Source organism: Glycine max, chromosome 7 (genome assembly GCF_000004515.6).
Source record: "Glycine max cultivar Williams 82 chromosome 7, Glycine_max_v4.0, whole genome shotgun sequence".
Classification (NCBI taxonomy): Eukaryota; Viridiplantae; Streptophyta; class Magnoliopsida; order Fabales; family Fabaceae; genus Glycine; species Glycine max.
This window is the reverse complement of record NC_038243.2, coordinates 15,734,979-15,758,887: the sequence shown is the minus strand read 5'-3', so window position 1 is coordinate 15,758,887 and position 23,909 is coordinate 15,734,979. Positions and strand designations below refer to the sequence as shown.

The 23,909-nt window shown below is 37.1% G+C and overlaps 1 protein-coding gene, 1 long non-coding RNA gene and 1 pseudogene across 2 annotated transcripts; 1 reads left to right on the top strand and 2 right to left on the bottom strand.

Moving 5' to 3' along the window:
- Window positions 1-2,761: 2,761 nt before the first annotated feature.
- Window positions 2,762-10,205, bottom strand: LOC100812063 (uncharacterized; annotated as a pseudogene).
- A 202-nt stretch (window positions 10,206-10,407) lies between these two features.
- On the bottom strand, window positions 10,408-11,850 carry LOC102668491 (uncharacterized). The gene has a single exon (XM_006584189.2). It carries the CDS (start codon window positions 11,848-11,850, stop codon window positions 10,408-10,410), a length of 1,443 nt encoding a protein of 480 aa, XP_006584252.2.
- Window positions 11,851-20,239: 8,389 nt separating this feature from the next.
- LOC100796440 (uncharacterized) lies at window positions 20,240-20,668 on the top strand. The gene is made up of 2 exons (XR_415142.4): window positions 20,240-20,345; window positions 20,442-20,668. It is a non-coding gene; the product is annotated as an uncharacterized lncRNA (long non-coding RNA).
- The last annotated feature ends 3,241 nt before the right edge of the window (window positions 20,669-23,909 follow it).

Below are 23,909 nucleotides of genomic sequence, written 5' to 3'. Positions count from 1 at the left end.
GTATTCACCTCTGCCCTCTCTCTCTGACATGCACAGTAATTAATGCCGCATTTAAAGGTCATAATTAGGGTAAAAAAACGAAGAGCCCCTCTGGGCCTGGACCGAGAAAACCGAAAAGAAAAAAGAAAAAAGGAAAGGAAAAGGAAAAAGAAAGAAAAAGAAAGAAAAAAAGCAAAATATAAAACAGCAAAATAAAAAAAAAAAAATAAACTAAAAAATAAAATAATAATAATAATAAAAAAACGAAAAAAAACGAAAAGAAGATACTAATAAAGATAATAATAAAAAAAACGGAAATAATAAAAAACACTTAATAACAGGAAAGGAAAAGAAAAGAAAATAATAACTAAAAATAAAAATAATAATAATAATAAAAAAGGTAAATAAATAAATAATAATAATAAAAAAAGGGGCGTCTTCAAAACAAAAATGAGGTATTTTAAAATACCTCCCTGCCGAAATTTCATCTGAAATGATGGAAATTTCCGGCTTAAAAGACGAGAAAAAAGAAATAAAAACGGGTCAAAAATGGGGTATGACAGATGCCCCTATTTAAGTCTCTTCGTTACGGAGATTTAAAAGTGAAACTTTTAAAGCGACGGGTCGAAGAGATTTAAATACAGAGTACACCATTTTTGACCAATTTCAACTACAAAATGCTATGAATGCACTGTTATGCACGTAATGTTGCGAATGCTTGCGATGCAAGTATGAATGCAAGACGAGGTAAATGGCTCGACTGGGAATAACAAAACCAAATGGTACCCGATTTTGTTAAAGAAAAGGGGTCCGACTGGGGATCACATGGTTTTACTGGGGGTAAATGTCAGCTGTTCGGGTTGACGACGAACTGCCACTGACGACAAAGGAACAAAGATAAATGTCAGATGTTCGGGTTATTGCCGAACTAGCCAACTGACCAGAATTGAAGATAAATGTTAACTGTTCGGGTTATTGCCGAACTAGCCAATCTGACAAAAAACAAAGATAAATATCAACTGTCCGGGTTATTGCCGAACTAGCCAATCTGACAAAAAAACAAAGATAAATATCAACTGTCCGGGTTATTGCCGAACTAGCCAACTGATGAGGAACAAAGATAAATATCAACTGTCCGGGTTATTGCCGAACTAGCCAACTGATGAGGAACAAAGATAAATATCAACTGTCCGGGTTATTGCCGAACTGATCAACTGACAAGGAACAAAGATAAATATCAACTGTCCGGGTTATTGCCGAACTGATCAACTGACAAGAAACAAAGATAAATGTCAACTGTTCAGGTTATTGCTGAACTAATCAACTGACAAGAAACAAAGATAAATGTCAACTGTTCAGGTTATTGCCGAACTAGTCAACTGACAAAAAACAAAGATAAATATCAACTGTCCGGGTTATTGCCGAACTAATCAACTGATAAGAAACAAAGATAAATGTCAACTGTTCGGGTTATTGCCGAACTAGTCAACTGACAAAAAACAAAGATAAATGTCAACTGCTCGGGTTATTGCCGAACTAATTAACTGATAAGAACAAAGATAAATGTCAACTGCTCGGGTTATTGCCGAACTAGTCAACTGATAAGAAACAAAGATAGATGTCAACTGCTCGGGTTATTACCGAACTAATTAACTGATAAGAAACAAAGATAGATGTCAACTGCTCGGGTTATTGCCGAACTAGTCAACTGATAAGAAACAAAGATAGATGTCAACTGCTCGGGTTATTGCCGAACTAATCAACTGATGACATGAAACAGAGGCAAATGATGCACAAGCTGTTCATTAAAGAAATTGCCACTTGACGGAGAGAGGGTGACACCTTTGGATCAGATCCATTGGGGATGACACTCGGGGAAATAGAAGGTTACAAATTATTCATGATTGATTGAAATGAAAAGATAAATGAAGCAAGACTCATGATGGTTAATGCAGCCATGTACGCATGATATTGTCTTTATTGTATATGCATGAATGTGTATACGCATGAACGTATGAATGCCCGAATGACGACACGACTTGTATGACTGTATGGAGGATTGACTTGTATGATTGTGTGAATGATAGATTTGGTGGAACAAGGTTGGACAGGTAAGATTGAAAGTGACCCGACGTCGCATCACAAACACTCTGCAACCTTCAATGGGGATGATGCCACTAGGGTATATCAAAATAGCGACGGGGTAAAGTCCGCAGCAACTGATGGGGAATAAACATTTCTTGGGGAGAACGTGCCAATCCGAAAAACATGGTAGAAGAGCTGGTGCTTCTGTGGTCATGCTTATTATTTATTTATTTATTTATTTTTTTTTTTTTTTTTTTGAAAAAAACAATTGACCTCGTGCAACCTGCAAGGTTTACCCATTCTCATGGTAGCTGTTGAGACACCCTTCATCTATTCACGAGTTCAAAGAAAAAGTGTTTTGTTGTTTGTGCTTTTCAAAAAGACACGAAAGAAAATTTATGATTTTGAGAAATATTTTGTTTCAAATGCTACCATAAAAAGGAAAGGTTTTATAAGCTGAATAAATGAGAATTCCAAATGAAAGGCAACAGGCTCAAATTTATTTGAAAGAGTGGTGACCTGCCAATGGCATGGCTCCACTGATCTTACAAAGTTTGGAAAATGGTAAATATAAATCGAAGGTTCATTGAACACAATAACCGTTGTTCCCTCTGACAACCTTGAATTCCACTGTTTGGATGCTTCAGATTCAGGGTCTCCCTGACATTCCATTGTGTCTCAAATGAACGAAGATCAACTCGATGCAGTTACTTTGTCTTTTGGTCCTTAAATTTTGCATAGATCGCCCTTTCGGGTTTTCGACCTATCAGGCTAATTATTTTTCTGTTTGATGTCTCTAATTTTTGCCTGGGCCGCCCTTTCGGGTTTTCGACCCACCGAGACGCTCATTTTTGCCTAAGCCGCCCTTTCGGGTTTTCGACTTATCGAGCTGTTCTTTTATTTTTAGACAAAGTATTTCTTGACTGCATCCGCATTCACGGGACGAGGGAGCTCATCCCCATCCATAGTCGTAAGAGTCAGTGCACCACCAGAGAAAGTTCTCTTGACGACATATGGGCCTTCGTAATTAGGCGTCCACTTGCCCCTAGAATCGGGTTGGAAAGATAAAACCTTCTTGAGCACAAGATCTCCTTCTTGAAACACACGAGGACGAACCTTCTTGTCGAAAGCTTGCTTCATCCTCTGTTGATAAAGTTGTCCGTGGCACAAGGCTTTCATGCGTTTTTCTTCAATTAGATTCAACTGATCATATCTGCTTTGGCACCATTCAGCTTCTGATAACTGGGCCTCCATTAGAACTCTCATTGATGGAATCTCAACCTCCACAGGGAGTACTGCTTCCATACCATACACCAAAGAGAAGGGGGTTGCCCCTGTTGAAGTACGCACCGAAGTGCGATACCCATGCAAAGCATACGGTAGCATCTCATGCCAGTCTTTGTATGTGACCACCATCTTCTGCACTATCTTCTTGATATTCTTGTTTGCAGCTTCAACTGCGCCATTCATCTGAGGTCTGTAAGGAGAAGAATTGTGATGCTCAATCTTGAACTCTTCACACAAATCTTTCATCATCTTGTTATTCAAGTTCGTTCCATTATCTGTAATGATTCTGTTGGGCACACCATAACGGCAGATGATTTGATTCTTAATAAAGCGGACCACAACTTGCTTAGTCACATTTGCATAAGATGCTGCTTCAACCCACTTGGTGAAGTAATCAATAGCCACTAGAATGAAACGATGCCCGTTTGAAGCCTTCGGTTCGATTCTACCAATCATATCGATGCCCTACATAGAGAAAGGCCATGGAGAAGAAAGAACATTAAGTGTAGTTGGTGGTACATGAATTCTGTCAGCATAAATCTGGCATTTGTGGCACTTCCTAGCGTGCTTGCAACAATCTGTCTCCATCGACATCCAGTAGTAACCTGCTCTCAACAACTTCTTTGCCATTGCATGTCCATTGGAGTGAGTTCCAAAGGAGCCTTCATGTACCTCGTGCATCAAAAATTCTGCTTCTTGCTTATCCACACACCTGAGTAGTACCATGTCAAAGTTTCTTTTGTACAAAACATCCCCATTTAGGAAGAAATTACCAGACAATCTTCTCAAAGTTCTCCTGTCTTTGTTGGATACTTCGGGTGGATATTCCTGGCTTTGAAGGAAACACTTGATATCATGGAACCAGGGCTTATCATCAACAACCTCTTCGACTGCAAACACGTGGGCGGGCCTCTCGAGGCGCTGAATTCTGATTGTTGGCAAATTGTTCCGGTGATTCACTTCGTACATGGAGGATAAAGTTGCTAACGCATCTGCCATCTGGTTCTCATCACGAGGGATGTGGTGAAGCTCCACTTTGTTGAAGAAGGTTAGCAAATGCCTTGCATAATCTTTGTATGGAATCAAGCCGGGGTGGCGAGTTTCCCATTCTCCTTTGATTTGGTTGATTACGAGAGCTGAATCCCCGTAAATGTCAAGGTTCTTGATTTTCAAGTCAATGGCTTTTTCAATGCCCAGGATACATGCTTCATACTCTGCCACATTGTTGGTGCAATCAAACTGTAACCTTGCGGCGAAAGGGAGATGATTACCTTCAGGAGTGATAATAACTGCCCCAATTCCATTGCCAAAGACATTCACGGCTCCATCAAAAATCAAACCCCATTTAGACTCGGGATCTGGATCTTCTCCAAGCAATGGTTCATCACAATCCTTCATCTTCAAGTGCATAATCTCTTTATCAGGAAAGTCAAACTTGATGGGTTGATAGTCCTCAATTGGTTGGTGAGCCAAATGATCAGCAAGAACACTTCCCTTAATTGCCTTCTGGGTGCGGTATTCGATATCATACTCGGATAACAACATCTGCCAACGAGCAATTCTTCCTGTCAGAGCGGGTTTCTCGAAGATATACTTGATCGGGTCCATCTTGGATATTAGCCAGGTGGTGTGGTTAATCATGTAGTGACGAAGACGCTTGGCAGCCCAAGCTAGTGCACAACAAGTTTTCTCAAGTAGGGAGTACCTGGACTCACAATCGGTAAACTTCTTGCTCAAGTAGTAGATAGCATGTTCTTTCCTTCCGGTCTCATCCTGTTGTCCGAGCACACAGCCCATAGAATCTTCTAACACAGTCAAGTACATAATCAGAGGCCTTCCTTCAACTGGAGGTATAAGAATTGGAGGTTCTAGCAGATAATTCTTGATACTATCAAAAGCCTTTTGACAATCTTCGGTCCAAACAACCCCTTGATCTTTTCGAAGCAACTTGAATATAGGTCCGCACGTGGCTGTCATGTGTGAGATGAAACGAGAAATGTAATTTAGACGCCCAAGAAAACCTCTCACTTGTTTCTCTGTTTGTGGAATCGGCATTTCTCTAATGGCCTTGACTTTGTCAGGATCTACTTCAATACCTTTCTGACTGACAATGAAGCCCAAGAGTTTTCCAGATCTAACACCAAAGGTACATTTGTTGGGATTCAGTCGAAGTTGGTACTTTCTCAGCCGTTGAAACATCTTCAGCAAGTACTCGACATGTTCTTCTTCAGTGCCTGACTTGACAATCATATCATCCACGTACACTTCTATCTCTTTGTGCATCATGTCATGAAAGAGAGTGGTCATGCCTCTTTGGTAAGTGGCACCTGCATTTATCAACCCAAAGGGCATTACCCTGTAACAAAAGGTGCCCCAAGGCGTGATGAAAGATGTCTTTTCTCTATCTTCAACTGCCATCTTGATCTGATTGTACCCAGAGAAACCGTCCATGAAGGAGAAGACCTTGGACTTTGCAGCGCTGTCAACCAATACATCGATGTGAGGTAGAGGAAAGTCATCTTTCGGACTAGCCTTGTTCAAATCCCGGTAGTCAACGCACATCCTGACCTTGCCGTCCCTCTTTGGAACAGGCACTATGTTGGCTAACCATTGGGGATACTCTGATGTGACAAGAAAACCTGCATCGATCTGCTTCTGTACTTCCTCTTTGATCTTAAGAGCCATGTCAGGGCGAGTTCTTCTCAGTTTCTGTTTGACTGGTGGGCATTCGGGCTTCAAAGGCAAACGGTGCTCCACAATACGGGGATCCAAGCCGGGCATATCTTGGTACGACCATGCGAACACATCGACGTATTCTTTGAGTAATTCAATCACCCTTCGTTTGACAGTTGCCTCAAGCGATGCCCCAATCTTGACTTCCTTCTTATCTTCCTCGGTTCCCAAGTTAATCACCTCTACTACCTCCTCATGAGGCTGAATGGTTTTCTTTTCATATTCCAATAACCGAGCAAGTTCCTCCGGGATTTCATCATCCTCCTCCTCTTCAGCCTCGTAGACAGGAGATTCGTAGTTGGGAGAGAGTGCAGGGTTATTATGTTCAACGGGCTCATAAATGCCTAGTCTGCATATGATTGATGATTGATTTTAGAAAATGAGTGAACAATGCGGACTTTTTATAATTAATTGAAATCAGAAAACAAAAATAAAATATTTTGGGTTTTTTGTGTTACCATTTTCCAGAAAGAGCAATAAGCATAGATATCGGGATAAACCACATTTTCCATTAATAAGAGTAGTGCTTGAAACAAAACAGCCCTACATAATTGCGCTTTCGTCCTGGGCAAGACGAAAGGATCCTTTTTTGAAAAACAAACAAACAGAAAAACAAAGACACATTACTTTGATGCATGAACCACTGAAGGGATGTCAACCGCGTCCCAGTTGCGAACAAGTTTTCCAGGTGTGACAAATGCAAGCACTATCTCTTCAGGAGCATCTTCCAAGACAGCATTGGCTTCTGGCGAGTTGTTGATGAACCCGGCGCTACAAAAGGTGCTAGTAATGGAGCTTGATCCAACACTGTTCGTTGCGGATCCTGCAGAAGAAGCAAATCCTAGTCCTTCACGGTTTTTACTCTCCAGCAACTGCACAACTTTTCCCCATCCTACACCTGTTCCTTCCTGCACCACTTTCTGTGCGCTCTTCCAAGTAGCAAAAGATACTTCATTTCTCTCTGGCTTTTTACCCTCTAAAGTCAGGCCTTGGAAAGAGGTTCCTTCTGTTTCATCAGCACCAATAAAGGAAAAAGCTGACAAATGACTAACCAACAAGGCTTCCTCTCCACTCACAGTGATCAATTTCCCATTTCTGACAAACTTCAGCTTTTGATGCAAGGTGGATGTCACGGCCCCAGCTTCATGGATCCATGGCCTACCCAAAAGGCAACTGTATGCGGCTTGGATATCCATCACCTGGAATGTAATTTGGAAAACAAACGGCCCAATTGTAATGGGCAAATCAACCTCCCCGATAACAGACTTTCTTGATCCATCAAACGCTTTGACAACCACCCCGCTTCTTCTCATGGGAGGCCCCCGGTAGGAAAGTTGATCTAATGTGGATTTGGCCATTACATTCAATGAGGAACCAGTGTCCACAAGTACATTCGACAGAGCATCAGACTTGCAGTTCACCGATATATGTAACGCCAGATTGTGGTTCCTCCCCTCCTCAGGAAGTTCTTCATCACTAAAACTTAAATTATTGCAGGCAGTAATGTTTCCTACTATACTGTCCAATTGATTAACAGTCACGTCCCTCTCCACAAAAGCTTGGTCCAACACTTTCATTAGAGCCTCACGGTGTGCTTCTGAGTTCAATAGCAGAGACAAAATGGATATCTTAGAGGGAGTTTGCAGCAGCTGGTCTACTACTTTATACTCACTCTTCTGGATCAGTTTCAGAATTTCGTCATGATCAGAATTCTTACTAGTCCCATTGGACTGGCCTACTTCCTTCCTTGTACCGGGGCCGTTCACTGTCACCTGTTTAACTGCCGGATCATTCACTTTCTTTGCAAACAATGTGGGGATAACACGTCCATTCCTCAGAACTTTACCGTCATTAGCAATGTTGTCCACAGAAACCGCAGGAGTTAGAGAGGGCAAAGGCACCTCCTGTCCACCTTCCAACATCGTGGCACTATACTTGTAAGGAACCGCTTTTAGAGAAGCATACGGCATAGGTCCTGGCAAGCTAATCACCAGTGGAGTAGTAGTGGATTCCCCACTGTTATAGCTTATTTCCAACCGCTGAAACTCGGGGGTGATGACGCACACTTCTTTGTCCTTCCTCGTGATGATAAGTTCTCTGCTGTCTATCAGCCCTTGTACGTCCTCTTGTACCTTCGGGCATCCTTTTACATTCACAGGACATATTTCACACGCTGCATGATCATGGTCAAACAGAGCTGCCTCGCACATCTTGATATGTATTGGGACCAGGGGAGTTCGAACGTGCTGGACGTTCAGGATGACACCGTCTTCATCACAATCTTGTATCATGTTAACAGCAGGCCCATGGTTCGGTAGAGGGTTCGCCTGAACATTGGGATTCTGATCTTTAAAGGATAGCAAGTTGGCCCGGACTAGTTTTTGCACTTCATTCTTCAGGACATAGCAGTTTTCAACGTCGTGACCTGGGGCCCCTTGGTGGAAAGCACAGGTTAAATCATGGCGAAACCAGGGAGGTAAAACATCTGGTGTACGAGGGGGTGTTCTGACCTGGACAAGGTTTTTGGCGAGCAGGGCGGGGAGTAAGTCAGCATATTTCATCGGGATCGGATCAAAGGTTGTTTTCTGGCGGTTTTGTGAGTGATATGGTTGTTGGGGGGTCTGCGGGCGATTTTGTTGTTTTTGAGGGTATTGTGGCTGATGGTATTGCTGTGGAGGATATTGTTGTGGAGGGTATTGTTGTGGAGGGTATTGTTGTGGAGGGTATTGTTGTGGAGGGTATTGTTGTGGAGGGTATTGGTAGGGGTAATGTGGCCTTTGTTGGTGATATGATGGGTTCGGGATAGTGGATGCGACATTCGCAACCTGACGATATGGGGTGAAATTCTGCTGAGGCTTACCATGAGCTACCATTCCCACCTCTTGATCTTTCTTCTTCGCAAAGTGGCCTCCAAACTTCTTGGCATTACTTGCGGCAGGGGTACTTTCCACAGTCAAACGTCCCTCTCGGACACCTTCCTCTAATCGCACACCCATGTTGACCATTTCAGTGAAGTCTGTTGGTGCACTTGCAACCATTTTCTCGTAATAAAACTGGCTCAGGGTCTTCAGAAATATTTTAGTCATTTCCCTTTCTTCCAACGGCGGGACAATCTGGGCAGCCACTTCCCTCCAACGTTGAGCATACTCCTTGAACGTTTCCTTCTCTTTTTGTGTCATCGCACGGAGCTGATCACGATCTGGGACCATGTCCAAATTGTACTTATACTGTCGGATGAACGCTTCACCCAGGTCATTGAACGTACGAATGCTCGCACTGTCCAAATTCATATACCACTTCAGAGCGGCCCCAGTCAGGCTGTCCTGAAAGAAATGAATAAGCAGCTTATGATTGTCAGTATACATGGACATTTTCCGTGCGTACATCACCAAGTGACTGCGGGGACAAGAGTTCCCTTTATACTTCTCGAAGTCTGGCACCTTGAACTTGTGAGGGATAGTAACATTTGGGACCAAGCATAATTCACAGGCGTCCTTCCCGAACAGATCTCTTCCTCGGAGGGCTTCGACTTCCCTTTGCATACCATCAAATCTTTCTTGGAGTTCTTCCATCTTTTCGAAGGCTACAACATTTTCAGCTTGGAAAATTGGTTCAACCTCTTGTTGAATAGTGTGAATCAGTGGAGCTGAATAAGTCATTGCAGCTTGAGGGAAAGAGGTACTGGGTTGCGGAACCGGTGCTGATTGCTGAGCAAAAGGAGGTGGAGCTTCAGATACAGCGGGCTGGGAGCTTCCACAGACTGGAGGTGGCATTCCCCATGTACAACCTGGAGGCAAAAAGAGGGGTGGAGAAGTCACCGTAGATAGTGGGGTTGTGCTCACCAAAGGCTGCTCTACAGTAGCGGCGGCAGCTTGAGAGTTCTGGGCTGACAGGAGTGCACTCATCATGGTCGTCAACCTATCCATTCCCTCTCGTAGAGTGGCAACCTCCTCCCTGAGACTCTGATTTTCTTGTTCAACTATATCCATCCTCTTCCGATTGGCCCTGGTGTTGTAAATGCGAGTTGGTTTGTGGAGAATTCGTCGGGCCACTTTCCTTGGGCGGCGGTTGATCCCCTTTTGAAGCAGTGAACACAGTGTGAGACTCGATTTAGGAACCATGAATGCATGCTTATGCTTATGCAAAAAGGAAAGGAACAAATTATTATCGAAGAACTTGTTAGAGAAATTGTAAACATCATAAACTGAAACACTTCACTTAAGCATTGGAATATTACAAAGAAATTTTTTTTTTTTTTTTTTATTTTAAGCCAAGAGATTTCGGGAGCTAAAATCTAAACATAAGGTCCTAAGAACTTCAGACTCAAACTCCCGGAGTAGATGGATCCTCGGAATCTGAATGTGCACGGGAGAACAAATCCATAAACCTCCTCTTTCTTCTAGCATCTCGGTGGAGCAAAGCGTCTTTCCGACGAAGCAAGTCGTCCTTCTCAATCATCCTCTGGTTCTGGATAAAAAGCTCACGGCTCTGTTGGGCTATCTTCCCCTTCAAAATCTCATTCTCTTGCTCGAGCTCCTGGTATCTCCTCTTCCAAGTTTCTTTTTCTTGCCTTTCTTTGGTTAATTGTTCATGAAACTCTTCCTTAGTATCAAAGGGGATAGGCAAGGATGATGGTGGGATGGTGGACGATAGGTATCTGGGTAAGCGGTAGGGTAGGCCAAAGCTCTTGGTCCTATCAATAACCCACTGGGTATAAGATTCGTGCACATAGTCTGATTTCTTTCCCAACTGACTTCTGTTGAGTCTGCGGATAGCGCTCCAAGCTTGTGCGAATCTTTCCCTTTTGTTCGAGTGATCTCCATGGTTAAGATAGAATTCATTAGTCAAGGCAAGGTTGTTTGGTTTTGTCTTTATCGGGTACCCAAATTGTCGTCGAGCGAGAAGCGGGTTGTAGCTAATTCCGCCACGCATACCCAAAAGAGGTACGTTGGGATATTCACCACAACTCACAATAATCTCTCCAACATCACTAGCTGCTTGGTACCAAACAATGTCAGATGGGTCAAGAGTCATGATTCGGCGAGGCCAAGAAAGCTTATCATCATTGGTCTTGAAGGCACGGGATTGAGGTAAGTGGAAGGTAAACCACTGATAGAGTAAGGGTGCACAACAAGAAATGGTTCCACGGCCAGCCTGGGTACGGTCATGGATAGAATGGTAGGTATCGGCGAGTAGAGTGGGTACGGGGTTCTTTGTAAGAAAGATTTTAATGGCATTGATATCGATGAAGTTGTCAATATTTGGGAAGAGTAAAAGGCCATATATAAGGAGGGCTAGGATAGAATGGAAGGCAAGTATGCTAGCTGCTTCAGCAAATATGGAGGCTTGTTGGTAGAGGAAGTGGGTGGGAAGACCTTGGAGGCCTCCTTTAGAGGTAAGGTTTGCTTGGATGATAGAGGTTTTAAGATGGAGGGCGGCTGCGATGTCGGAGGGTTTAGGGGTAGGCTCAAAACCATGGAAAGGTATCTTGTCTGGCACGGGTAAACCAACTAGGTAGGAGTACTCTTCAAGTGTGGGGACAAGCTGGTAATCGGGAAATGTGAAGCAATGGTAGAGCGGGTCATAGAACTGAACCAGGGTCTCTAGGCATCCTTCCTCAACATCTACTCTAAGAATTCTGAGCAACTTCCCATGATGAGCTTGAAAATCAACTGGATCACTTACTAAAGATGCTAGCTCCCTTAATCTCAACAGGTCTGTTTTTTTGAAAAGGTACTTCCTAGTGCTTCTCAGTGGGATGTCCATATCTACAAAGTTTACAAAAAGCTTGTCTAAGTCCTTCGATAATTTGGATGAAAAAAGAGTTTATGCATGGATGCATGTATGCATGATTATGCCAAAGTATGGAGAAAATATGGTGAAGTTAAGTCCAAAATGTTGGAGTTAAGGGTAAACACGCCATTTGGTAAGGACTATGGTTTCATATGTGCCTGTATCACGGGTTCTACCAAGTTCCCAAAGTCATTGACCACTTCCGGATATTGTCGGATTACGGGACTACTCCCGGTCCAACGACGTCCATAGGAAAGCCTCGTTTGAGTGTAGTATCGCGTATCAACCAATTCAAGACTACTCTTGATTAGCCACCGCACTACGTCCTAAAAGGCTAAGATGGGCTAAAGGTAACTAAAGGTCCTCAACTTCATAGGTCGCTTGGAAATATTAATGCTGAACACGACTACTCATGCCAACATAGTAATATTCCCAAGATCCCTCCATTGAGCGGGGTTATCACATGTGCCACATCCGAAACTCACTCTCGGAAAGACACTATGATTATACCACCATCCTATCTTATGTTTCCCTCAAGTCCGGGTGTAGGACTTATCTCACCACTCACGTAAAAGATAAACACTTAAGCACGTATTTACAGTTTCAAATAATAATAAAGCATAAAGATGAAGAAAAACAAGATAGGTTTAACCCACTTAGGAGTGTGATCCCCAGTGGAGTCGCCATTTTTCTGTCGCGGTGATTTTTGGATATCAAGCTATTGATTAGCATTGACTCGCATTTTTTAAGATCACCACCGATCTTTTATTTTTCCGAAGAAAAGGGAGAAAGCTCGAAAAACCCTATTTTTTAAGAGATCAAAGGTCCGGGGGTTGGTTACGCAAAGGGAAGGTACTAGCACCCTAAACGTCTATAGTACTCTATAGGAACCTCTTGCTTATTTTATCTTTATGCTAAATTAATTATTTGTTTGGAAATAAATGCTCAAGTGTGGAAAGATTAAAGAGATGGGTTAAAAAGAAAGGAGAAGGAAAAAGTTTTTGTTTATTTTTTATTGATTTGGAAAGACAAAGTCTTTTGCCTACATACCCGAATGGGATCAAAATCATGTAGTTCGGGGTAGAAAGTCGAGTGGTTGGTTTTGATTGATTTTAAAGTTCGAAAAAAAGGAGAGTTTAGGCAAGGTAAGAGACCGAGAAGGCATAGAAGAAATAAAAGAAGTGAGTTCGATTGATTTTAAATTTGAAAAAATGTTTTGATTGATTAAAGATTGATTAAAGATTTGATTAAGAAAGAAAGAATAAAGATTGATCCCCCTTTTTTTTTTTTTTTTTTTTTTTTTTTTTGGAAATTATGCGGAGATAAGTCTAAACGCGCCGGATCCCTTAAAATGACGTTGGATCAAGTGAGGGTCCTTTTCCTCGGATACGGTTCAAATCACATGATCGTCCTCGGCGGAAAACATAAAAATAAATGTGAGTGTCGGTGCATATTCTCATTTTTATTTTTATTTACATTGGACCTAGATACATTCTAATTGACAATAATAAATAAAAATTTCAAATGCATTAAAATAAATATGCTAGAAGAAATAATAAAATGCATGAAATACAAAACAAGAAATACATATGGTGCATAAAATAAATAAAGAAAATAAAATGCAAGACATAAAAATAAATATAATGCTGGAAATAAATAAAAGAAAATAAAAATGCAAGACATAAAATAAACATGATGCTAAAAATAAATAAAAAATGCAAGACATAAAAATAAATATAATGCTGGAAATAAAATAAAAGAAAATAAAAATGACATAAAAATAAATATAATGCTGGAAATAAAATAAAAGAAAATAAAAATGCAAGACATAAAATAAACATGACGCTAAAAATAAATAAAAAAATGCAAGACATAAAGTAAATATGATGCATAAAATAAAAATAAACAAAATAAAAATGCAAGACAAAAAAAAAAATAAATAAATATGATACTGGAAAATAAAATGCAAGACGTAAAATAGATATGGTGCTGGAAAATAAATAAAGAAAATAAAAAAAATGCAAGGGCATAAAGTAAATATGATGCATAAAAAAGTAATAAAAAAAAAGAATAGAGAAGAAAAGGGGGTGCAGAAAGTAAAATACTAGAAGGAACAGAAAAAAGGAAATGGGCTCAAAATAAAAAGTGGGCTTAACAGATCAAATCTGAATCGTCAGATTGATCGAAGCGTCCAGATTTGATCATGGGGAGACACAGTCTTAGCCATTAGATCTTAATCAGACGTCACAAGAGAAGAAGAACAAAGTAAAAACCAAGAGGTGAGACGCATCTGATCAAAACAGGGGATAACATTGGCCGTTAGATCTAGGATCTAACGGTTCAACCCTGATGGTCCATGGGGACACAGAGATCCGCGTGCACCATAGTATTGGTCATGGCAGCAGTATAAATTAGAAAATAAACCCTAAAATAACATAAATCCAACTTCTTCCTCTCTCTAAAGAAACGCTCAGAAGCTCTCTTCTCTCTCTAACCACACACCGCCGGAAGCTGTTTACCGGCGCAGTGGCTGGCCGGCCATGGGTGGCGGCGCCGCCGCGTCGGAAAAAGAAACTCCTCTTTTTTTAAAAAAACTACATGTTTTGAATTCCTTTTTTCCCCTAGTTCTCAAATCCACCGTTATTTTTTGAAAACCAACACTGATAAAGCCTAGATCTAGCCTTGAATCTTAGAAAAAAGGTGAACTACCTTTGTCCTTATGTTATCGTTTAAGCTTCAGAAAACGGTTACGGCTTGGGTTGTGTGGGTGTGGGTGTTTGACGTAGTACTTGTGGTTGGTGGTGTTTGGTGTGGGCCTGGCCGTTGGTGGTGGTTTTGATGTAGGTTTTAGGCCGCGTGAGTGAGTGGGTTACTGTGTTTGCGGTGTTGGTGGTTCACGGTGGCTGTGTTGGCTCGGCCGATGGCTGGGCTTGGCCGATGGTGGTTTTCGGTGGCTGTGTTGGCTCGGCCGATGGCTGGGCTCGGCCGATGGTGGTGGTTCAGTGGCTGTGTTGGCTCGGCCGATGGCTGGGCTCGGCCGATGGTGGTGGTTCTCGGAGGAGGAAAGGGGCTGAGTGGTGGCTAGTGGTGGCTCTTGGCTGTTCCGGCGTTTTGACTGTCCGTATTCCCCTCTCTCTCTCTCTCTCTCTCTGACATGCACAGTAATTAATGCAGCATTTAAAGGACATAATTAGGGTAAAAAAACGAAGAGCCCCTCTGGGCCTGGACCGAGAAAACCGAAAAGAAAAAAAGAAAAAGGAAAAAAAAAAAAAAAAAAAAAAAAAAAAACAGCAAAATAAAAAAAAAAAATAAACTAAAAAATAAAATAATAATAATAATAAAAAAACGAAAAAAAACGAAAAGAAGATACTAATAAAGATAATAATAAAAAAAACGGAAATAATAAAAAACACTTAATAACAGGAAAGGAAAAGAAAAGAAAATAATAACTAAAAATAAAAATAATAATAATAATAAAAAAGGTAAATAAATAAATAATAATAATAAAAAAAGGGGCGTCTTCAAAACAAAAATGAGGTATTTTAAAATACCTCCCTGCCGAAATTTCATCTGAAATGATGGAAATTTCCGGCTTAAAAGACGAGAAAAAAGAAATAAAAACGGGTCAAAAATGGGGTATGACAGAGGATGAATAATAGTGGAGCATACGGCTTTGGTGGTTATTTGGTCTAGTGTGAGGTGGTAAAGGTCGTGTCTCACTTCAACTGTACCAATCTTCATACGATTGTTCATATCCTGTAATGTACAAGATGTGGAAGAAAAGATTAGTGTACAATTAGTGGAAGATACAAGCTTGGAAATTGAAATAAGATTGAAGGTAAATGTGGGTATGTAAAGAACATTGAGTAGAGTTATGGCAGTCGAGAGGTGCACCACTCCCGAATGAGTGGCGTGAACATGATGGCCATTTGGAAGCTTTACCATGATCGTGTTGATACGTTCGTAGGAATGGAGATTGCTCAGGGAACAAGTTACATGATCTGTAGCTCTTGAATCTAATATCCAGGAGGTGAATTTTTGAGTTGTAGAAGATGGAAATATACCTGGGTTCGGTGTCTTATCAGTGGTGCATGAGGAGATGGAAGCAACCTATTTGGTCTGAATCTGGTTAGGAGTCGCGTTCCCGGAGGATGGCTGTTGGATTAAGGCAAGTAGGGCTTTGTACTGCTCAGGGGAGAAGCGAACGAGATCTTGGGACTCATGATGCTGAGTTTGATCATCTGTGGCTTTACTATCTACTGCCACCACGTTATTCACAGTTGTTTTTCCATTGTAGGGTTTGTATCCCGGCGGGAAGCCATGTTTCCGGTAGCAGACGTCAACGGTGTGGCCTATCTTGCCGCAATGGGTGCACGTTTTTCCATACCTTGTGTTATTGCTCTTGTTCCTTCCATCGTAATTAGGAGGCATACCATGCTTCTTGTAGCACACGTTTTCCACATGGCCAATTCGTCCACAGAAGTCACAAACGGTCTTTGCAGCATTAATGGAAATATCTTTGGATTCGAGATTGAGATTCGAAGCAGTGTTACCTAACAATTGTCGTTCTTGTTGCGCCACATATGAAAATATTTTTGATATGGCAAGTATAGGATCCATGAGAAGCACGTGAGATCGAATATTGGCGTATTGTACATTCAAATCATGCAAGAACTGCATAGCTTGATCTTCAAGCTTTCGTTGCGCGATAATGGTGAAAGTGGAGCAAGAACATCTAATGTTGCAGGAGCAAACTGGATCGGGTCTGAAATTTTCGATTTCGTCCCAAATCACACGCAATCGAGTGAAATATTCCGTGACTGAGAGTGCGCCTTGTTTCATTGTTGATGCTTCTTGCTGGAGATCAGAAATTCGCAAAAGATCTCCCTACGAATATAGCAATTTCAGGTCATGCCAGATTTCTTCAGCTTTGTCCATCCATAGTATGCTTTGCCTTATAGAGGTAGCAACTGAGTGAACGATCCAGGAGACCACCATGTTGTTGCACCGGCGCCATGCTCCATACATTCTGTCTATTTTCAACGGTTTAGGTGCACTTCCATCTACAAATTCCACCTTTTTTTTGGTGCTTAATGTAGTGATCATGGATCTACTCCATGAATGGTAGTTAGTCAAATCTAGGATTAGAGAAACGAGAGCGATAGCTGGATTCTCACTCGGATGGAGATACAAGTAGCTTTCCGTGTTGTTGAACGTTGTCTCGTTCATGGTGAATGATTAAGGTTGTGAGAAAAATGAAAGAAGAGATGAGTGCGCTGCAGAGCTCTCCATTAGAAGAGCTCTGATACCATAACAAAGGTATACGTAGCCATGCAGAAAGAAATGCGCGATGTAACGTTTAAGATGATCAAAACTGCATCTCGAGCTTTATTGAATAATGGCAGAAGTTTATATACAGAGAAACACGAAAGGCTTTTACCCAGAAGGTAGTTACAACAGAAATCTTAACTAACCTAACTAATCTAACGAGATGCTGTTAAGAAAGATGAAAAGGAATGATAAAGAAATTGCACATTCAGTATGAGTTCATCTATTCGCAAGAACTGAAGATTGCTAACAACTTCTAACAGAACTTTCTTTTTATCGATAACAACTTTTCGTAGCTTGGACAATCTTCTAAACTTTGCTTCAGCAGTTCAGCAGCTTCATTACTATAAAAAAACCTATATCATATTAGGACTCCCAAACACCGCAAGATTTGTGTGATCCAAAAAATTAACACAATTCAAATAAAGGGTTTTACGTAAAGGGAGACTAACAGAGAAACAAATAGTATTTTATTTTATCGACAAATATTAATTGTTAATCTTAAGTATTTTATTAACAGAAAAATTAAACTCACGACTTTTTTTTCTTCTTCTCATTCAATCAATCTTATACCTGAGAAACAAATAGTTTTGACGCATGTGTATTCCAACTTGGTAAGGCATTTATGCACGAGAGTTCGAGATATTTCACTCTGCATAGAGCTGCAACGGAGAGAACACATGTTGCAACAACTGCATTAATGGGGAGAAAAGGAGACAATGCGATAGAGGACTGATTGTCTGATTCTATCAACCATGGCTTCAAAATAATTGATAACTCAACTCAAGTATGGAAATGGAAACAACCGTATCGAAGAGTTGGTTGAGTGCATTAGTATGTTATAATAATAAATGTTTTTTGGAATAGACAATTAAAATTGAGATATAAAGGAATCGATTAATACTGATTGATTTGGATTTAAAATTCAATTAAAATTGTTTTATGGAATAATGAAAATTAAATTGAAAAAAATGCAAAGACAATTAAGACTTGGTGGTTAGAATAGGAGGTAATGGGATAGGATATATAATTATGTTATATGTTGTGTTGATAAGATATGATAATGTTATTTTGTTTTTCTATTATTCTCTAGGGTATTTTTTATTTTTCGTATGTAGTTCTTCTTGAGATTTCGAAAATCAACCAGGTCTATTTTCAAGATCAATGACTAATTTCATAAATCAACATGAGATTTTTTAGCTTATTTTATACTTATTCACACGGTTGAAAGGTGAGAGGTCTAACTCAACCCCAAAAGTTAGCTCAATGGGTGAGAGTTGCTCTTTATTTATATATTCTAATGTTACTTTATTTTTAATCGATGTAAGACTTAAGTATTTCCCAACACACCCCCTCACGCACAACACTTATTGGACTTGTTGCATGAACAACAAATGGTGGGTAGTCGTAGCGGAAGCGAGGGAGGTCCCAAGATCAAAGCCTGCTCTGATATCATCTTAGAATGTTTTCCTCCCTCGCTTCCGCTACAACCATCCACCATTTGTTGTTCACGCATCAAACCCAAGAAATGTTGTGCGTGACGGGGTGTGTTGGAAAATACTCAAGTCTCACATCGGCTAAAAATAAAGCCACATTAAAATATATAAATGAAGAACAATCCTCATCCTTAAACTAACTTTTGAGATTGAGTTAAATCTCTCACATTTTAACACACACGTTCTTTAAGAAACTTTCTAACATATCATTTAGTTGTTTCTTTCTAGTAAGATTTAAAGTTCAATTAAATAAATCCAAAAATTTACATATAATTAAGTAGTAATATAGTTGCTTACAAAATAATGATCATTATAATTAACTCTCATTCTTATCTACCTAATAATAAACATGCATTTAAAATTCACTTTTTATTAAATGTCACACTAATTAATGTGATTCACTAAATAAAAAATTAAATAATTGAAAAGAAATTGCCTAAAGTACCTCTTCTTTTAGGCGGAAAAAAGTGTTTCAAACTTGGCTATTTTATATTATAAAAGATAATTTAAATAATCAAACATGTATATCTTAAATAATAATAATAATTTTAGTAAATTACATGTCATATTAAAATCGCTCTTAGTCATGTAAAAATAAATGTTAAAAAAATCTATTTATTATGCTTATATTGTTTAGTGACTATTAATTTATTGACAGTATAAATATACATTTTTATTATTGTGCAAGACACATAAAATTTCTACTTGTATGATATTAGCGATAATTACAAATTAATAAATTTTCAAGCACCGTAAAACTTGTACATAACAGATTGACAGGACTTACACGCTACATATAATTACAAATGATAAACAAAGCAATAATTACATATTAATACCTATAATTCTTTCTAATCTATTTTTAAATATGATATTTTATTTTTAAAAATTCAAAGTAAACGAATAAACACCTTCGTCTCGTAATCTTTGCCGTCTTATTTTTTTTTTACACAAAATAAGAAAAACTAAAAATTAATAAAAGTGATAATTTTATAAAATTTAATTTAATTATCATCATTAATTCATTTATAATTTATATTGCTAATCATTAATACAGTAAAAGATATAAGTAAAAAATAATAATTAATATTATATTAAAAACTAAAATGATAATAATTATTTGAGACTTATTCTTTCTTTTTATGCAATAAATATTATGGGATAGAAAATTAACCAATTAATGCATGCATGAATTTAAATGTTAATTAGTAACACTTTAAAACCCATTATCCTTTCCCTAATCTCTCTATATAAAAACTGTTGCGTCATGTTACATGTCAACGGTAAGATAATTTGCACCTTTTTTGTTTTAAAAGAATTTAAACATTTTATTATATTATTTTTTCTCTCTCACTCTTTATTTTTACTAAAAAAAACCGTGCAAGTTCCAATGCTAGTTAAATGTTCATTTAAAGCTTACTTTCTATTAAATGTCCCATTACTTAATATGATTCATTAAATGAACAATAGATATATACAACGAGATTTGGATGCACCATCAATGAATACATATATAAACCTGACAATGCAGTGGATCCAAAGTGCCACAAGCTACATACACAAGAATGGCTCGCACACTTGTCTCAGTGATTTCGTTAATTTTTTTTACCTTTGCAGTCATGGTTGTTGTTCTATTCTCAATTGGTATGTGGCCAAACTGATATTAAAATTGGGATTTATTTATGCAATATTTTTTAAGTAATACTTTTTCTTACAAATCTAAGTACCCATAAAATGCAGGTGTGAATAGCAGTCAGATCTGTCCTGGAAATTGCGAAAATTTTTCAAACTGCAATGCCTACTGCCAGGCCCACTATCATAAGAAAGGGATATGCATCAGCCCACCTAAACGAGGGTACATTTGTTGTTGCTTCTCATGAGTTTTCTTCATATAATTATAAGCAAGCAATGTATTGTTTTTAATAATTATTAGCATCAGTGCTGGAAATAAAAAAGCATTCTGAGAAGCTGAGTGTTATCCTTTTTACTATTGTATTTCAGGTAATAAGTCAAATTAATTTATTAAATTACAAACATATTGTGGAGTGGAAATGAAGAGACATAAAATAGAAAACTCCACTGTTTTATTAGAATCCTAAAAATATATTTCATTTCGTGGTTTCTACGTAAAAATCTTAAAGACAAATAAAAAAGAATGAACAGAGTAATCCATTTATGGATTTAACTGTTCATCATCACTAATTATATTAAAATTCGGTTTTCATTTTTCTTAGCCACGTGTTCAATTATCATTTATTTCAATGTTTTATTGTTTCTCATTAAATAAAGCGCCACTATTATTAGGAATAAAAATAAAAAAAATAATTAATATTACAATGAAAACTAAAATAATAATTATGTTGAGATTTTGTTGCTTATACGACAATAAATGTGAAACAAAGGGAGTATTAAAGTTGACTTAATTGTCAAGAGTTAGATCATATTAAATAGTCATTTCATCTTATTATAAGTGTACTTCTAAGTTATTTTATATAAATTAAGAAAAATTAATAAATAAATGAAAAAGAATATCAATTTTATAAAATTAATTTATTATCATTAATTTATTTTTATTTTTTATATTTATCATTAATATTATAAGGGATATAAATCAAAAAAATAATTAATATTAAATTAATAAGTTAAAATGATAATTAATTTGAAACTTTTTTTCCTTTTTACATGAAGATTATTATGAGATAAAAGTATTTGATTAGTTGTTAGTATAATATTATTATTAAATTAAATAAATGATGCATTGATGACTACCCCTCTGGTTTCAAATATAAAGGGGGAAAAAGCATTCATATTTGTTTAAATATAAGCAAATCTCAACTTACATTTAATGATATCATCTCCAAAGTGCTTTCATTTAATTGGAGTTTTAATTGCAATGACTCTTTGATATTAAAGTGTAACAAAGCACAATTCAGGAAAGTAACTTATTTTTATTTGAGATTGGTGCAATTAAGGCGATGTTTAAGATATTTTACCTTACTTCTAACTTTTTTTTACCGGTTGAAAAAATCATTTGGCTATTTAGTAAACAAACTCTTTTAGTAACTTTTCCGTAACTTCTAATGTTTTTTAAAACGCTACTTAAAGTAATATTTTTTTAAAATGTTAATTTCTAACTTTTTATTTTTTCTTTCACTTTTATCTTGGATATATTTATTCATTTTTCTTGTTACATCTTTTAAATAAATTGTGATGTTATTATTTTTTTGTCATTTTACACTTTTAAACTACTTGAATAATTAGTTTTACCGAACAGTTTTAATTTAATAAGCTAACTTTTCAAATAGTTTTACTCAACATAAGCTAAATGTTGTTAAATAACTTTCTTATAATTTAGCATGAATTGTTTTTATCTTTTTTTATTTAAATGTGGAGGGAGTAGACATTAAATATAGTAGTCTGTCTATCCCATAAACAGTTTTGTACTCAGTTTTTTTTACCATATCAAGAAAAAATATTAATAAAAAGATGAAAAAAATAATAATTTTACAAAATTAACTTTATCATAATTTATTTATTTATAATTTTACCTACCCATCATTAATATTATTAAAGATAAAAATAAAATAAATTAATATTACATTAAAAGCTAAATAATAATTATAGTGAGATTTATTTTTCTTCTTACACGATAATAATTATGAGATGAAAGAAGTAATAAAATTTACATAATTGTTAAGACTGCATCATATTACATTTTTTTATCATTACTATCATATTATTAATTAATGACGCATTAATGACTAAATATTAAATATATTACTCTCTTTGTTCCATAGTAAATGTTGTTGTAGGTTTTTTTTATGTAGACCAAGAAAAAAAACTAAAAAAAGAATAACAATTTGGTTAAATTAGTTTTTTAACCTTTAATTTATTATTTAGGTTCATTTTGGTCCTCTAATTTTTTTTGAGTTCAATTTGGTCCTCTAATTTTTCCTGGGTTCAATTTGATTCTCTAATTTTTAAAATCAATTCAATTTAGTCATTTAATTTTTTTTTGTTCAATTTGGTCCTCTAATTTTTAAAAACGGTTCATTTTTTTTTGTTTGGAAAATGCGAATTTTGTGGTAGTTTAAAATCCCTCACGGATGATTTTGAACCGTTGCAAAGTGCAAATTTTGTGGCCATTTAAAACCCCTTACAAGTTAGATAGAAAGACCAAATTGAATTAATTTTAAAAATTAAAGGACCAAGGTGAACCCAAAATAAACTAGAGAACCAAATTGAATTGAAAAACTAATTTAACCTAACAATTTGGAAAAATTAACATCATCAATTAATTATTTTATAGTTTTTGCTTCCCATCATTAATATTATTAGAAATAAAAAAAGGAAAAATGTAATTAATATTACATTGAAAAGCTAAAATGACACTTATTTTGAAACTTATTTTTCTTTTTACTCCCTTTGATCCTTATTACAAAGTTTAAATTAAAAATGTTACTTGGTTATTGTTATATGAAATATCTCTTCCATTAATTATTTTTAAAAAAAAAATCACCCCAATTAAAGTCAATTCTAGAATAACATAACAGTGAGAAAAATAACTCATTAATATTTACAAGTTTTGTTCACATGATTAGTTTTGAATTACTCTATTTGTTCCTAATTATAACATGTTTATAATTAATTGACACATGACGAAAGTTAGCTAATTTAGTTAACAATATTAAATTTGTTTGTAATTGTAATATTTTTGCAAATATAACTTTAAAATTGTTGAGACTAATTATATCACTTGTAAGCATGACATTCTAAATGCTCTTCCAATGCATTGTTATCAAATATTTAGAATGAAGAATTTCTTTTTTAAATATGTGACATATTGCAAAGCAAGTATAACTTAAAGTCAACTCAAAATGTGCAAATTCATGAACAAATTGTCTTGTTCTTATACATGTTGGGTCAACCATGTTTTGTCTTTATTGTGAGAAAAGATTTTGAGATTCAGGTGATACAATATTTAGACACTTCCCTAGTGTCTTAAAAGTTGTTTATGCTTGCAAAGGACATAATGAAGCCTATTGATCCATCATTTAGAAATGTTCCTTCTTAGATTAAGAGAGATATCAAATATCACCCTTATTTTAAGGATTGTATTGGTGCAATAGATGTTACAAGTTTGCGTCACTCTTCATCTTGAAGTAGGTTTTATTGGTCGAAAAAAGGTTATACTACCACTAATGTTAC